General features: G+C 35.7%; 1 protein-coding gene across 8 annotated transcripts in view; it reads right to left on the bottom strand.

Annotated features, from left to right (window-relative positions):
• Window positions 1-18,563, bottom strand: part of CCDC171 (coiled-coil domain containing 171) — a 155,534-nt gene that overhangs the window by 89,330 nt on the left and 47,641 nt on the right. For 7 of the 8 annotated variants that reach the window (XM_059836830.1, XM_059836827.1, XM_059836826.1 and 4 more), the window contains 6 exons: window positions 17,163-17,265; window positions 11,159-11,262; window positions 8,270-8,359; window positions 6,275-6,475; window positions 4,200-4,367; window positions 2,166-2,354 (listed from right to left, as the gene is read on the bottom strand). In XM_059836830.1, coding sequence (XP_059692813.1) covers window positions 2,166-2,354; window positions 4,200-4,367; window positions 6,275-6,475; window positions 8,270-8,359; window positions 11,159-11,262; window positions 17,163-17,265 — 855 coding nt within the window. The remainder of the gene's footprint in view (window positions 1-2,165; window positions 2,355-4,199; window positions 4,368-6,274; window positions 6,476-8,269; window positions 8,360-11,158; window positions 11,263-17,162; window positions 17,266-18,563) is intronic. The other variant, XM_059836829.1, reaches the window with a different exon arrangement.

Raw genomic sequence — 18,563 nt, forward strand, 5'->3', positions numbered from 1 at the left:
ATGAATAATTTGTGTGAGGCTAAGGAACAGGCATAGTAACACTTTCAAAATGGCACACTATCAAATCAAGAGGACTAGACTCCTGCAACAAAAGGCAAAGAAAAAGGATATGCATTTTAAGCTCCATTGACTCTCCAAAAATGGGGACCACTGACAAAGAGTGGAATCTACAGAGCCTTGTTTATTGCAGATCTCTGATAAGGCTACTCTGGGAATTTCTTTCCCATAGAAAAACAGTAAAACTGCTTTCTGATTATACCATCCATCTGACCTACAGTACCAGCTGTGAAGTAGTATCTATTAACATTCACAGATCCTATTGTAGAACTAGGGACCCTGAACAGTACTGGCTGGGAACAGAAGCAGTAGCAGGTGTCACTGCCACTAAAACCTCCAGATTCTGCAGTGTTTTAATTATAAGGAGACCATTCTAAAAAGCCCTAACACTCTACTACAGTTCGAATAACTAAAACAATACGTTTCAAGATACATTGCTTATACTGCTGTGCAATTAGAGCTCTCTGTTAACTCCTGAGAGTGTAAATTGACATTCTATGGTTTGCTTTCACAGACATGTCAACAATTTGAAAAACTAAAGAAGTCTCAACACAGGACCTCTGAGGACAAAATATCTAGAAGTAGTCGTGGAACACTGGTTGAAGACAAAGCTACAAACATAAGAAAGAATCCAATCATGTACCATTAGGTTGGTGCAGGATAGCAAAAATCACCCATCTTCCCTTTTCAGAATGGAAATAAACCCTACGAGGGGTTATTTCACTAAAGTGCCTGCAATTAACACTCAGATCTTTGGATGGAAAATGTAGCAAATTGCAACAGTTTCCTTGTAGTACTAGAATAAGTGTCCTAGAGTGAGGAGACCCCCAGCTGTACAATGAAATACTGGCAAATTATATTCCACTTGTACTGATTATATGTTTCCTATAAAATTTAATGAATAAAGCTCGCTAAAATAATTAAATTTAAATATTGTATCCTGCATCTCTATGTAATCTCTAGCAGTCAGTAAATCTTAAGGATCCTTTGAAGACATTCTGTAAGTTGTGGCATATTTTCCCTTGTTTCCTTTGGAAATAAGGCTATGATATTAGTCTGTCTGTGCACCTCTGATCAAGCAAAGCACTGATCTTGCAGACAAATATGGCTAACTGGCTCAAAATGCAATAGGTAAAATACAGTTAAGCCAGGAAAAATAGGCAATCAGAACTAGGACAGCCCTAACAGCAGACATTTGTGGGCCCTACGGGTGCCAGGAAAGGAAAGGCTTAATTTGGTATTTGCAAATTGAAAGTCAGTCACAAATTAGAAATTGCGAAAAAATTAGAATGTCATCTTGAGAGTTTGACACGGAATAGTAAGGAAGACAAACCGGAACACAAGATGGAAAAGAGATTGTTGAATCATCTAAGTGTAAATAGAATGCTTCATAAGTGTATTTTTCATCACACAAAGACTTCCAAGACTAATATCTGAGTCAAATGTAGCATTCTTCAGATAAAGTAAGTCACAGGTGGCAGTCACAAGTAACAAGGCGTACCTTACTTCCTCAATTTCACAACACTTTTATTGAAACACATGTAAATGAATGTGATTAAAAAGATGGTGAATGGTGGTTGTAGAATAATAGTGAGCATTTTACATTGCAAATAACTTGTCTAACAATCAGTACCAACAGTTTCACACTTTTGACCCAATGCTCACTGTATCATCTGTGTAACAGCATCCCCTAATACTGTTGAAATCTACCACTGCTAATTGGTTTTTAGGGTCAGAATGTATATATCTAAATTTATCCCCAGATGAGATCATTCTACTGTATCTCTACAAAGTTTTTGGAAAGCATGACACTGAAAAAAATCACTGCTGCCCTATATAATTCTTAAATCAAGCAATTTTAATCTTACAGCATTCTCAAAAAAAAAAAAAAAAATTCAGCAGCAACTGTAAGCCAAATTAGGCAATTCACTCCTAGAATATTTTAACAAAGACATTTATTTCTTATTATAATTGATGTCAATACTAGCATGGAGTTTGCAGGTTTTTTCAATTTTAAACAAACTTAAACTGGTTAGGGGTTCAAACTATGGAAATAATCCATTAAATATTTACAAGAAAAAAAAAATCAGAAGTTCATAGCACCATACCTGTGCCCTTGCATGAACTTCCCCAAGGAGATCTGAGTACTGCTGTTCCAGATATTTTTTTTCATTCTGCCAACAGCTTGCCTGTGCTTTCATTTTTTCAGCCATTTTGTTAAAAGCATCTTCCTGGCTCTGCTGAAGCTCCTTCATAGTATTGGACTTGTTTTTACAAACATATTCCAGGTGAGATATCTGTGCAACAAGCATTTAAAAATAAATTATTTTACTTCTCTAAACACCTTTTTGTGCATATCAGTTAAACCACAAACGATCCTGGCATAAAATCTAAACTGTAATTTCTTCAATATATTCATTAAAACTAAGTAAAAGCCTTTCATGACAGATTATGTACTTGAGTTGTGCAACAAAATGAACCAAAAAATTGATTCAGTTTTGCAATTGTTGTACCATATTGCAGATGTTTGTTGCTTTCTTTGTTGAAAATCTGAACTGGACACGTCTCCTATGTTTTGGCTTTTTGTACAAAAGAGCATTAAATCTTGTGATGGTAAAGTACCAATCTGAGTATACCAGTCCCTTAGAAGGTTGCAAGAATTGCAAATAATATGTAAAAAATAAGTTCTTAATTTAATTTTTGTTTTAGTGGGAAACCAAAACATTCCAAATACTATTAAGCATTAAAAGAATTTCAGGACATTTTAGCACACAGAAGTTGTTTTCAACAATGAATTCACACTGTGGATAACTTAGGAGCTCCCATGAAAACTAAATGGAGGAATGAATCAAGGTTACAATAATCTTGAAACACTTACAATTAAGTGTAGAGAGTATCAGCAAGCTACTTTTCAAATGCGTTACACAGAAATGCAAGAGGAAAATTTTGTTCCCAAGAAAGTGGGTGCAAGTGACGTACTGTTCAAAATCCCTGAAAAGCTGGTAAGTATATGAAAAAAGTCCTAGAGACCTCACAGTCAATATCAATAACCATACTAAATTAAAAAGGAAGAAACAATATGACACAACATCCCCAAACACTGCCAATAATATTCATTACCTACTCCTCCACTCCCTTTCCTCATTTACTTCAAAAGTAAAATACAAAAGTATATCAAATGATCATAATCCAGATTTTATCCTACCCCTTTGGTAAGGGGGTAGGTCCAACCGACTGCTGGGGTATTTATTAAACGATGGGCAGAGTTAAAACAATTCACTGTAACCAGCTCTGCATCTTACTCAGACCAGAAGAGTGGTCACTCCTGAAGATGAAAAATGTCAAAAGAACATTTTCCCTTACTATGTCTCAAAAAATGTCAGCACAGACAAGTTCTGCAGTTGCTGTACTAGTCTTAGGACTGACCTGATCAATTGAGCCAGAAAACAAACTGAAATTCTAAAGACTGTCATATGTTAGTCTGTGGAGTCAGTTTAATTTATTTAAAAGGAGATCTTTTCTTTCTTAAAAATGCAGGGATTTATGGCCACATAAGCTTACTTGCATCCTGAAAAGTACAGCTTCTCCCTATAGCAAATATTGAAATGTTTTATAAAAACAGGTATTTTCTATTTGTGTTACTGAATATAATTCTATAATCCATGAGTTACAATAAAATGAAAAAAATACAGTCATTCTTTCAAATGAAATAATAAGCTGTGAATAATAAACATATAATTTAAAGATGATACTCCTTGAGTAAGGGCATTTTGTTTCAGTTTTATGGTAAAATAAAGACTTGCTTTATTAGTGTAAATGACTAAGTTCTTTGAATTGCTTCATCAGTAAGATTAATTTATTTTCTTTTAATTAGGTCCCTGTGGCTAATATTGGCTAGTACTATTAGCATGTCCTGCACTGAAAGTGGAGCTTAGAGACTTCATACAGACTTCAGTCACATTTACATGCCCACAGCAATGGCATCAAACTGAGTTGTAGACAAGCCATAATTAATGGTATTGAATTATTAACGTCCAAATTCTTTTTGAAATAAGATGAATGTCAGTCCTTTTTAATGATACTGCAATGTGGACAAATGTCACTGAATTTAATAGAGGTAGCTGGTGCCTAAGGACACTTACCTTCTCATTAGCCCTGTTGAGGTCTGAGATCAGGGCATCAACATTCTCCTGCAAGACTACACAAAGCTCAGGCCAAGAGAATCTATCTAGGATGCCTTCTGGTTGTTTTATAAGCACACAGCCTGCTATCAAATGCTGGTATAAGCTATGAAGGAAGGTTAGTTTCTCCTGAAACAAAAGGAGAATTACATGATGTATCTGAACAGTGTTAGAATTGAAAGACATGCATCACATGGGCAGTAATATGAACTACATGCAAGTGAAAAAAGCCCACACAGCTCATCCACAAACCTCTTTCAAAATACCATAATTGCTAATATTTGCAGTCATACATATTGAAGCGAATGTAAGAAAACAGGTTTTACAAAATGTGTCTATTTAGACAAAATACATAAATAGCCTATATAAATACAGAACAGTCCTGCTGTTATCATTACAACTATCTGATACAGATAAAAAATTCCATGCTATTAGTATATGCAATTTATTTATTTATGGTAAAACTTTCAGTTATAGTCTAAGTGTATCCACTTGCAACAACTGCAGAGCATGCAGAAAATTTTCTGATTGGCTTGGCAGCACAACACGCTATTTATACAACTAACACTCTGAAGTCTTTTTTAAATTGTTTTTGTATAGATTATATATGAGACTAAATGGCCAGACAAAATAGCCTTATAGCTTCATGAGTTAAATTCCACAAGCCATGTCACATTCATTTACACTAATTTTAGTCAGTAATAAAATAAATTGATGCAAGTTATAAATAAACTTTAGCAACAATAGCATGCTATAGAAATTCCATCCTTCATGCTTTCAGTACATACATGCAACTTAGCAACTTTGATTAGGACAACAATAGCAAGTTATACCTCAAAAGTCACAAGGACAAAATCTGTAAACTATTGCAAAGGTTCCCATTATTTTCCAGGGGCCTTGGTCGAGATTTTACATTAAGAAAATACGGATGGCCGAGACTGGAAAGTAGGATTTTTCTGAGCTCTTTCCATTACACTTAGGTGTATTTTCTCACAATTATCTCATGGCACTTTAGGCAATTAAAAATAAATTGTAGTTCAGTTTAGTTTACCTTTGTTTCTAACAGATCTACAAATTCCCCAAGGAAAATCAAGTGTGCCACCATCATTACATTTGATGTTTGAACTGTGATAAAACTAGGATGATAATTATCCATTTGGCATGAGAAACAGGATTCCAAGACCCCAAATCAATTCACACATGTTGAATGCAACCACAGGGTTGTAGACATGCTGACTTTACAATATAGCCAGACTTCTAGTTTCCTCTACTTTAATCATTATCTGATGTGTGTAACAATTCCAGCTGCTTCATGTGGACCCTATTTAAATACCAGACTGTAAAAGAGGTGGAAAGAATGTTTCCTTTTTACTCAGTTGGCATCCATGTCCAAATTTGTGGAAGTAATGAGCTCAATATGCACAACAACTACAAGAATATCATTGCCGTTGCTAGTACAGAACCACTTTATTGGGCGGAAAAAGCAACAAAATTAACATCTGTTAATACATATAAGGGAAGAGATAATAGCTCTGAAATAAGACATTGTAGACCCATTCCCACATATATCACAGTACAATTAGCTAACAGATAAAAGGTAAGAATTTCTAGGTTTTGTGGCATGCATGCAAAACTACCTCAATTCCATATTTGTTATCTATCAATTAACATGTGGACAAGTAATTAACACATGACAATGACAATATTACATGTTTCAATTGTAAAACATTTCTGCTAACTTTTAATTTGAAGGAAAGAAATAATTGTTTGTCAGGCATAGCTTTTTAAATAAAGTCTGTTTTTCAAAAATTTAAAATACTGGAATGATTAAGCTATTAGTTCTGATACAGAAGAAAGGAGAACCAATATGTCCTGAAATCCTGTAGATATTAAACACATATTTCAAAATACGTATCTTAAAATCATATTTTAGGGATAAATCTGTTAAAACTAAGAGTAACCATCTGATGTATGTAAATGTATAAAGCTGAGATTAAATAAAGACTCTTTGACAGTCATCTTGTCTCTAGTAATACCTCCATATCCTTCTGGTAAGCCCTGGTAAGCTTCTGGATTTCATTTTCAGATTCTGTGGCACGTACTTGCTCTTTCTCCCAGCATTGCTGTACATCCTGTAGTTCCATTTTTAAAGTTTCTATTAAAGTCTCTCTGTCTGTACACTTAGTGTGCAGATAGTTTAACTCTTTATTGGCATCAGCCATGGCATCCTGAGCTTCCTGTAAAACAGAGGAATTTAACAGAAAAGCTGGTATAAACTTTATAAAATGCTACCTTATTCAAGTGTTCATCACCTGAGGAAAGAAACAGTAATATAACCACATGTTTTCACAAGATTCCAGGCTGGATGGACTTTATTTTTCAAGAGTAGAATTTCAAAATTGACACTAGGCCTCTTGCACAGCTTGGAACTAGACAGCATTAGAAATCCATCTCTGACAGGTAAAGGCTCCATAATGCACAGTCACCTCTACCCCCACAAATGAGATGCAGAACAGGGATGCAACTTATCCTCTGCAGAGTGCAAAGCTCTCAGACCTATTGAAAAGATACACTATTTCTTAAGTGAATCCCTGATCTGTTAGGGCTGGGTCTGCAAGCAACACAGATGCTGTTGTGCATTGTACTCTCTACATAGATAAAAAAAATGAGGACTCTCTTTGGAGGCTTGACTGTGGGAAATAAGTAATAAGAAGTGGTCATAAATACCATTATGTAACCAACACCAAAATCTCACCAAGTAAACTAAGAACTCAATACACTACCCCCTCTGAGCCAAAATATGGCGCAGTTACACTGGATTTACAGCACCGCTAAAGTTTGCAAAAGGTCTAACTGAAAGCATTGTTTATTTTTCATAAAATCATAGTTTCATAGCCCATAAAATCATACAAAAGACACCACCAAATTAATCAGAAAATGACAAGTTTTATTCTTCTAAATAAAAACATTAAAATATTAAAATAATTTTAAATTTCTAATACAAATGTTTTCAGACTCGATCTAGATTTTGATCATCTATAAAATATAATTACCAAAAATTTAGAGAGATTGAAAACTGGCATATTGCATAAAAACTGGTACCCTGTGAGTGTAGCAAGCTCAGTTTGTGCACAAAGAATACAAGTATCTCTTGCAAAGGGTTGCAAAATTTTTAGTTGACTTAAAAAGGTGCTGTAATAGAAGTTCTAAATCTTCTGAACATAAATTAGTAAAGAAAGTTTGTATCATGTGCAAGTATCCATTAATGTGAAGATTCAATGAATGTTACAGAAAAGCACTGCATAAAACATAAAACAGCATATCCTCAAAAAAAGAATCTGAAAAACACTGTGTTTACAGACGTTCTATTTTGGCAGTAATACAATACACTGCTAGTTGGGAGATTAAGTTAAAACACAACCTCAGGACTTGCTCACTCCCTTGGCTATTGATTTAACCAGACAGGACATTACAAATGTGGTGTCAGCCAAAAACAGAAAGAAAATAATTTGTTCCAAAACTAAAGGAAAGAGCTCTCTAATGTTTTTATCTCAGGTAACTTTTACTCCAAGAAATTTTAGCCTGCACACTTTACAGATGTTAAAGACAACTTGATGCATCACGTGCGTTGACCTTTCTGATAAACACAAACAAAACAATTAACTAAAGAATTGACATCTTTAGTAAAATATACCTTCATATGCAGAGAGATAATTAAATGCTCTTTCCCTTTTCTTGAGAAAAAGTTAAACAAAAAAGATTACTGATAACAATTTCAATATAAAACAATAACCTGTATTTTAATTATGTATTTTAATTATTTCAGAAGCACAATCATTGAAATCATGTACCTTATAGTAGTAACCAGGATAAAGCAGCATGGTTTCACACTAACTTGTGAGGTGAACTAGTTTGCTCAACAAACTACAGTGATATAAAGACTTACTCTGATAAGAAAAAAGATACGTTTAATCCAGAATAATACCTTTTGCAGATTGTTCAAATTTTATGCTAAGTTCATTAAACCATACCTTAAGGTCTTGTCTTAAAGCAGACATTTTCTCCTCAGATACCTCAAGTTCTTTTGTCATCTTTTTACACAAAGCCTTCATTTTCTCAAGCTGCAAAAAATATGAAAGTCAAACAGACTTTTACAGAAAGGCTGCAATGATCTATTCAATAAAATAGAAAGGAAGAATTTTGTATATGAAAGTAAAAAAACAAAATTTATTTCAATTTCTTGAAGAGCTTTTGTACTCCATACAACCTAAACAGCATACCATTACAAAACACGAAATAACTCTTTAATAATGATTTAAAATAAAGAGTAATGTCAGAATCCCAAACTGAGTAGATTCTTACCTCCCCTATTAACTCTCAAAATATCTGACAAAAACACAGATTCTGAAATGCACTTGAAAGTGCAGTAAATTCAGATAATGATCTGGGGAGTGGTTTGAGAAAACAAGTTTCCAAGTCAGTGGCCATTTGCAGAAATTGTCCAGCTTCAATCTTGATTCTTTACTAAGCACTGGATAGTACTCACATACTGTAAAAAGCAGCAATGTACCACAGAGGCACAGTGACTTTTAGGGTTAAAAGCAAAAGCAATCTCAGAGGTTGCTTAATATGTACTGAGGTACCATCATGTATACTAGCTTCACTTTCCTCTTTCAAAAACAGTAATAATGTACAAAAATAATCTGTATCTCTGTTTATATGATGATGCTGCTAATGCCTGACATTTAAGGAGCAACTCAGAAACAGAATACCTCATTTACAAAATTAATTAATTACATTTAAAATGTTTATTTTTATATTTTGATGGACACTTGGCAGAACCCTTAGAAATAATTATAGTAAATTAAAGAATGCTACTGGAGTATTTCCAGTCTTTTTATTGGTTTACTAGTATTTTCCCTCTATCAAAACATATACAGTGTCTGCACTATACAGAAAGTCAGAAGCTAGTTACCTACAAAACCCAAAACACTTCTACACCTTTCTAGTTTGTTAGTTTGTGTGACTACACAAACTAATCAGATCTTTTAATCAAATGTTTAACCCAGTAAGTTAAAGATGACACATGATAAGTTTACCAGCATATTTCACATATACATACAGGTGTACACATACATTTATAAATTCATCAATATGTGGGATCTTGTTGAAATTTTTTTATAAAGAAAACTACTAAAATTTGCATACTGTTGTGTTGCTTACTAAAACTCTTCCTTATTGTGTATTAAAACATCCTATTTTTATTGCACAATGCCCTTCATAGTACCCTTGTGCATTATTGTATTATTAAAAAGTTTTATTATTAAACATATCTCACACATAAAAAGCCAAAAGCAGCATTCTCTGTGGGGCCAGGGGTAATCAAGAAGGACAGAGCACTGCCCTTTCTGTGCACCACAAAGGTGCTCAGTGATCTCTGGCTCCATATGACAACTTCAGGGTCAGTCACACACAGTCCTACTGGGAAGTCTTGTGGCAGGTCATCTGTTGGTCCTGCTCTGCTTGCAATTTATTTTCCTTGACAGTTCATTCTTCTTTCTGTCAGAACACTCTCTTTGCTTTCTTAGAAGCCACCCCCTTGGTCTCCCCACTGCTGTCTCTGGCACAGTTTCACAACAAAGCACATCACTAAGCCAAAGCCTGCTGAGTCGACTTTTCAACTGTGCTGCCTATCACGTGATGCTCCTCCTCCCAAATAACAATTCGCTGTGGGTAATATGTTCCTAGTTACTCTGCAGCTTCCAGACTTGGGTCTCAGAAGAGTTTCATAATGACTATACACATCAGTTCTCTTATCTCGCTGGGAGAGACTTAACAGTGCTTGCTATTTAAAAAGTATAATTGTTACCATGGTCACTTCTTTTTGTGCCCCTTGAACAAACTCAAAGGTCTTGTGGGAGACCATTTTTTTCCCAATAAAAGGGGCAAAGCTGATATACTTCTCTTTTTTTATTTTTACTTGTTTCTTTTTTTTTTACCTGTTGAGTGCCTAGCTAGACTATGCATTTGTCAAAACAAAAGACAAAACCTAGACATGAAATAGAGTGCTGACACCTTTACAATCTCATCACACCTTGCCTTTCTGTATTTGCCAGTTTTATTCAAAGATTAATCACAAGTTTGTACAAAAATTTTTAATGGTGCAGTTAACTTCTTTCTACGGCCTTTAAAGCCACAAATTAATAAAACATTTACACCCAAGAGGAGTAATTTAGTCAGACTAGCAAAACACACAAGAAAATAAATGCAAAACTGAAACTGCTCAGTCAGTGATATAAATGGATAGTAAGACTGCATGGAAAACATCTGATTTATTTTTTAAGGGTAAGTTTCCCAAAATTGAAATACTTCCATTATTTTCTTAGATAACCTAAAGACAGTACTCTAGCAGTCCTATTTAATTGAAATTATAGCAAAATAGCTCCCAAAGAGAATCCATTGAAAACACTCTCCTCAGATAATTATACCAGTTTTAGAAGTACAGGGGAGCATGATCATTTACATGCCTGATAGCAGTGACTACTGAGGCTCAACTATTGTGTATTTAGGAACACTACAGTATATGCAGCTGCCCTCTTAGATCATTATATTTTCACTAAAATTCTATATATGAACAGCTTGTTATCCTAAATGTTTTTTGAAAATAACCCCAAAAGACTGAACAAGAAAATCAAATTAAACTAGAAAGACAAAAAACTGTTCTTCTTGTCCCCACAAATGTGAAACTTTACTGTAGGGCAAGCTTAGAGAAATAGTAGCGACAGAGATTTTTTTCTTCAGGCATGCTTGAAGCTGTCTACTCAACATTCCTACTCTTCTGCCACTTTTTTACAAGCAAAGTGTATGTTCTGCTGCAGGCCAAATGCAATACATATAGAGCCAAATATTGCAAGTGCTACCTCATTAGACGTATCTTCCAGCTTGTTCTGGTAAGCTGTCAAGGTACACCTCAAAGTCTCAACGACAGAGCAGCTCAGAGGTTTATCTTCGTCCTCACAAGTGCCTGAAGGAAAATACAGAACAAAAATTAAGCCTTAAAGCCACAGAGAGAAAATTACTCACCCTGGATGTGAGGTATTAGAATTAGTTAGGGCTACAGTGACAATACAGAACACTGAAGAGCAGCCTTGTTGCCATGAGAGATACAGCTGTATAGCCATGCTTTCACAACAAATATAGCTAAAAAACATCTGTATAAAAGCTTTAATAGAAGGTACAGAACTGTAAATTCTGGATTACATTTATATCTAATGCATTTGGTATGCAGTCTCACATATTATTTCTACTGTGGTCAAACCTGTGTCATTCAGTCAGACAAGCCAACTTTGAAACCACACAATTATATCCTTTGAAAAACATGTTGTCTGAAAGTTAAGAATGTTACACTTTTCCTGACATTATTTTGCTGTTGTGACTAAGCATGCATATAGTAATGCAGTACTTCATTTACTTAAAGCCTTACTGAGCCAAAGATCATATGATTATGTTATGCTTGGAGAGGACTTAATAACATTTTAAATTATCTCGAATTTTATTCTAAAGGAAATGACAAAAAAAAATAGTATCTGTCTGCAGAGTAATATATAAGGGTTCAATTCTAAATCTGATATATCCATAATATACACACTAAACTTATTTATTAAACCTTTAGATTGAGACTTTTGATCTTGTTGCCTTAATTGGGGACATATGAACAAATCTGACCATTCCAAAGTGCATAGAACAACGTGCCAAGAAAGCAAAACAACACTGTATTGATCGAGAGGTCACAAGATGTCAGCTGACGTTCAGTTTCCAAGAACAAACTTTTCTTTTTTCCTGGTGTTACACCACAATACTAGGTTATTGACAGACCATTCCTCTCAGCATTATTTATATTCTTAAAAAGCATTTATCACTTACTTTGCGGCAAATTATAGTATCAACTTTTCAACAATTTTTTACGTGTTCTATAAGCAAAACTACTAACTCTAATAGCAGCCTTATTTCACAAAAGTGAAAATATCTGTGGGATTTTAAATCCAGGAAGGCTAAACCATCATAACTCCCAGCACAACTAAATAATGATAGAGGTGCTTATCACCAGTGTCACTAAGAAAGTTACACAGAGTGGCTCATACAGTCAAATCAGTTACTAAAGTCTGAGACTTTTATTTAGCTCTCCATAAAACTTTATCAGAGGAGATCCACTTACATACTTGCAGGACATTTTTTAAAAATTCTATAATTAGTGTCATCTAATAAGCACAACATTCTACTAAGGCATTGTATAAAAATGATGAAATTCCTCCTGTAGGCTACACATAATACACCAATAGAACTCAGTGTAAAACTTACTTTAGTGCACAAGTCAGAACGTATTGCCAACTGCTGTTTACAAAATTCTTTAAATTAGTTAGCCTCTTCTCTCCTGACTTTTGATAATACCAGAAAGTATAAACAGCTGTTCAGGCTGGTCCCACCTATTCAAAGCAACACATATTTGCAAGACTGCTTTCAGTAACAGGAGCAAGATCAGCTCTACAGCAAGCACATCCCAGTGACTGACCTCTGTCCTATCAGCCACTCCACCTACTTACCACAGTTTCTAAAGTCTGTAGAGTCAGGGAAAAAGCAAGAGTTTCTTAATGACACTTCAGAGACCAGTGAATCCTAGAGATATCCCCAGCAATAGTGTTACATTTAAAACCAATCAAAGAAGAATTCATAAAATCTGACTTCTTTTGAGAAAATTTCATATTGAAGAAAGTGATAAGTGTGACCTTATGATATTTTTATCACATAACCACAGCTATAGCTATGCAGGGAGCTCCAGTCCAGTCTTCTCATTTACAAGACCAACCTCCACTACATTGTAGGAACATTGTGCATTGATTTTGTTGCACAAAAAAAAAAATAAACACTATTTTTTCATACTTGTAGCTCCAGCAAAGTGGTAACACACAATTCTCATCAAGTTTAAAACACAATACCCATTAAGTTAATTCAAGAGTTATCTTCCACACCATAGTTTTTGTCAAACTGTTGAAGTATTGTATTTTCATATTTTAAGTCCCAACCTGCAATGATGTTATTAATATCATGTTTGTCAAAATTAGAATTTTGTCAATAAACGTTTCATACTGTCATTCCTTGCCTTTGCTGTAACCCTATTTCTAGGCAGCTCAATCTGCCAATAAAAATACAGATTCAGCCTATCTGCATTAGCTGAAAACAAACCTAAGGCTTTAATACTGCGTGCCCAAATGTTGTCTGACTTCATAAAACTGTGCAGGACACACAGCATAATCCAAATGCACTCTGTTGTGGCAGAAGCATCATGTCAGCAATGAGATAAAAAACCCAACCCAGTACTTGAAGTGTGCACCCAGTATTGCCCAAGAGTTTGAGGGAAGAATTTGGGGAAAATGCCAAGCTCCATACAAGTCTTGTATATAAGGAGCTTATGTACAAGAAGTATACAAGTGAATAAACTCTTAAATCTGCTGTTTCAGACTTTCTGCTAGCTATACTGGGCCAAGAGTAGGAAAAGAGATAATTTTCTTCATAACAGGTCATATGGTGCTGTGTTTTAGATTTATGACCAAAAAAAGGTGATGCTAACTCAAAGCAGCTAACACTCATAGGACTTTGCATTCATTTCACCTTTTTTTCAGACTACTACAACCACAATTACTTTTTTCCTGAAGACAAACATTCTTAAGAACATACTCTTTTGCTGAATAACTGCACAATGCGATAAACTGAAAAGATACAAAGTGAATTCATGCAAATGAACCAATGAGAATAACAATGCTCTGGAAAATGTATAAAGGTCACTGGAAAAGGAGAAAACATGGATTAATGCTTGTCATTTTGATGTGCATAAAGAAAAAAAAAAGGTTTCTAAAACTATTTAGGTTTTAATCTGTATTGGGTTTGCACGGGCTGGTTTTTGATAATGGGGGGGGTGGTCTTCAGGGGTGGCTTCTGTGAGAAGCTGCTAGAAGCTTCCACCATGTCCAGCTGGTGTCTCCAAAAGACGGACGTGCCACTGGCCAAGGCCGGGCCAATTAGAAATGGTGATTCTGTGATAACAGGTTTAAGAATAAACCAAAAGAATATGTTGTGGTGCAGTTTTAATTGTCACTACAGGGAAGCAGGAGAACAAGTGAGAAGAAAACGCTACAGACACCAAGTGGAGAAGAAGGGGCAGGAGGTGCTCCAGGCACCGGAGCCCACATTCCTCTGCGGGCTGTGGTGCAGCCCATGGTGAAGCAGCTGTGCCCATGCAGGGCCACAGGGATGCAGAGATCCACCTGCAGCCCACAGAGGAGCCCACACTGGAGCAGGCAGGTACCCTGGAGGAGGCTGTGATCCTGTGGGAGGCCTGTGGAGAGAGGGCCCCTGCTGCCAGGCTGGAGCAGCCTGTCCTTGGAGGACTGCTCCCATGGAAGAGTGACCCACACTGCAGCAGATTTGGGAGGACTCCTGCCTGTGGGATGGACTCACATTGCAGCAGTTCGGAGGGACCTGCTGCTGATGAGATGGAGCCATGCTGGAGAAGCTCTCCGTGAACTCTTTCCCATGGGAGGGACCCTGCGGTGCAGCAGGGGAAGGACTCCTCTCCCTGAGCAGCAGGAGAAGCCACGGGTGATGAACTGACCGTAATACCCATTCCCTGGCTCCTTGTGCCAGCTGGGTAGGAGGTCGAGGGAGGGATGGGGGAAGGTATCTTTTTAAAGGGCTTGTTTTACTTCTCTTTATCCTGCTCTGATTTTTTTGTAGTAAGCTTTTTTATCCTGCTCTGATTTTTTTTGTAGTAAGTTCATATGCGTAAGTTAAGCCTGTTTTGCCTTTGATGGCATTTAATGAGTGAATTCTCCTGGTCCTAACCATGAACTCTACATTAAATTTCCTCTCTTCTGTCCAGTTGCATGAGTCAGCAGCTTTCATGGGTGCCTGGCATCAGCCCACATCAACTGGGCCGATGATCAATACTATGTATCAATAAAAATATTGTATTATCTTCTCTTTACTGTATAGCCTAATAATCATAGACTGATTAGCACTTGAATTAAGGGGCTGAATCTTTAGTGTTGGATCTTTAATACTGACAGATTTTTAAGTAGATCTCTCAACTGTTTGAGATCAATGTTGACCACAAGAACAAGAAAAACTTCCCTATCAGCTGTGGCTCATGTAGCCCCTCATCTAGTAATTAGACTACAAAGATTTATTTAAGATTTTTACTTTTATTGGCACATAGGTATTCCCATTTCAAATATAATAACAACAATTTTTTAAAAATTGAATAAATGCTATTAAATACAAAAATTTGTGCGTACACCACAGTGATAATATAATGCAAAAGCATTAAAACTTAAGTTTCAGACTTACAAGCATAGCAAATATGTAGAACAAAAGTCTTAGTCAATGTCTATTCTAATATTAAAAATCTGTAATTGACTGTAAAGACTCAGTCAATCCACTGCCAAGCTAAATTCTACTATCTGCCTCAAGAGCCTCTTCAGAGATCCTAAAGCTTGAAAAAAAAAGGGCTATTTAAATTAGTTTAAAAGTTTACCTCAAACAAAGCAAATTAATACTGAGGGTACTGTTACTGAATGTCTAATATTATAGAAAAAAGTCAAAGCTGTTCTCAGCAAGGCTGACCATCCAAAAGACAATTGCTGCTTTGGAAACTGCACTTTGGCAGCAGCATCCAACTACCCCCAGAGTTACTTAAGTCCTTTTGAGCATGTGGAACTTTGCAAAACTGTGGAAAACCTACAATCTTAAAGAGCTTTCAACTGTAAACCTACAGGTATTATCATGTAATCACATTTATAATTACAGAATTAAACTGATACCAGTCCCAAAACAATGAAGCATGTAGCCTAGGCAAGGAAATCAATGTATGACAGAATCCAAGCTCGCCTTTTAAGGACAAGAGAAATCCCAAGAAGTTGTTTCTTTATTGAAATTCAGTATCACCAGACCCTAAAAAAAACCCCTTGTGAAGATGCAAAAAATGTGTCTTCATTTGAAAGTGTTTTTAGCAACCCATTTATGTCTATTGTTGCTAAAAAGTGCAAAACCATATCACGATATACATAAAAAAAACCCATTTGCTCCATAAGCTCCATTTTACTTGCTTTCTTCCAGTTTTCTTTCACTGTAAATTGGAAGCACTTTGTGTCCAGTATGCAATTTTTCTTACAGGAATTAAGTTTGAAATGAAGATTTTTTTAAAGTGTTCCGTTTTCAGCTTTAAAAAAAATCACTAGCTTGACATTAAAGTTCAGCTTGTTTATGTTAGCTACTATTTCAAATTTCTAACCAGGCAGCAGTTTGTTAAGTCTGATACAAAAATTAGATATAAAGCCAGGTAGCAGGGTGACAACCACTGAATTACAATTAATTTTAATGAAAAAAGGGAAATATTTGTTCTGTATCAGATTAAATTAATGCAACATAGTATGTGTCCACAATCAACTGTAAAAAGTATTGTGTTGCATCATGCGTCCTACACAACCTTTTTGAATATATGACCTTTAAGTTGCTGAAGGTTGCCTCAGAATTTGGCTCAGTTCAGGCAAAACATCTGTTCCCTTTGCAGGTATACTGTAAGGACTTTTTTCTCAGTTGGATTTAGAGCACAGCAAGTGAGCCCTTTTCTGACCGATCATATACACCCCAGCATTTGTAAATCAAGCTCTGGGCTGACAACAGCAGGTCCACAATCCGTCACCCTTTCTCAGCTAGCAAGGCCATTTGACTGCTGTGAGAACTGCTCTTATCATGTCATCAAATCAAAGCATGTTGAGAAGAGGGAATGCAAGAGGCATCTGCAGAATTCCCACAATGTAGTGACTTTGGAACATTGACAGATGCATCTGTCATTTTATACCTTCAACTAACCTGCTGTCCGCTGGCCTGACATAGCAAAGCTGTCCAAGAGTAACTCCAGCTCTCTCAGGTTGTTTTCATACGTCTCTGTTAGAAAGACCTGGTGTTTCTTGGCCTTTATTTGACAGGAGGAACAGACAAGACAAGAGGGGGTAGGGAAAAAACACATTAAAATAAGTAAACAGAATTTTTAAATTTCCTTTTTAAATTTAAATTTCTGCTGTATTTCTTTTTACGTCTTTTCTCAAGCCAAGACACCTAACATGACATAACAAATAAGAACCTCGTAACACACAACATAAAACTAAAGGATTTCAAAAGCAAAACTAAAGATGGTTGTACAATAACTTATTCTTCACAATCTTCTGCTTTAAAAGTATCTTAATGGACATTAAATTCTGCCCATCTATGCAAGCAGAGAAATCTATTGTTACATCCTACAAGGGCATCCAGAAAGACACCCAACTACTGGCAGACAGGCTAGAAATCCATGATTTGGCACTCAGTCAAATCCCACACCTATTCTCATTGCAAACCTGCCTACTTCAATTGTTAATATGTTCCATGCTAGACAGGGATTTCTTCAATACCAAAAACTCATCCTTGTGCATGGAACATAAAACTACAGAGTTCTTAGCCCCTATCACTGAATTTTCTTAAAGAAAGCTGTTCACTAAGTGCAGCCTATTGTTCAAATCAAGACACCAAATTTTTCGAGGTCAGAAAAGTTCTACAGCAGATTTTTTTAAATCACAACAATAGAAAGACTATACCAAATCATTCCTTCAATTTATATCTGATAACTTGCAGTTTTCAAAGACATGCATCCATAATTCCAGACAAGACCAAGGTCCTTTTGAGTATATGGAATTTTGACTTCTCAAGGAAACGTATGATTTTAGCTGCTGACTGACCAGAAAAGTAATATACCTCAGCAATTAAAAAACCTCAGCAAAAAAAAAAAAAGAAAACCAAACCCTCTACCGCCAACCCTAACTCAAGAAGAAACTAGATTTAAATAACTTCACAATTTTTTTTATGACAAAGGTTATGGTCAAAGATGTCTCATGACTTCTAACTGCTCAATTTATTTCTAAATTCTAAGTTGTAACACATATTTGCATCGTTTCCATTTCTACTTGGTAATGGAAAGTTAACCTTTTTTATTGAGCAAAATTCTACTGTTTTCTATCATATCTAGAGACTGTTGCTTTAGTTATGCTTCACTGCATGTCAAAGAACCCAGGCAATTTCTTATGTGTGGGAAACATCCTCGCCAGGAAAACTGCTACATACTGGTAGCATATAACTGTCAGGATTAAAAAAACAAGAAATGCATTTAATTCTCTGCAGTGTTCTTCACTATTCAGTTTAAATATTTTATAAATTTGCTTTACTCTTTCAATTTTAATT

The sequence above is a fragment of the Haemorhous mexicanus genome, chromosome Z (assembly GCF_027477595.1).
Source record: "Haemorhous mexicanus isolate bHaeMex1 chromosome Z, bHaeMex1.pri, whole genome shotgun sequence".
NCBI lineage: Eukaryota > Metazoa > Chordata > Aves > Passeriformes > Fringillidae > Haemorhous > Haemorhous mexicanus.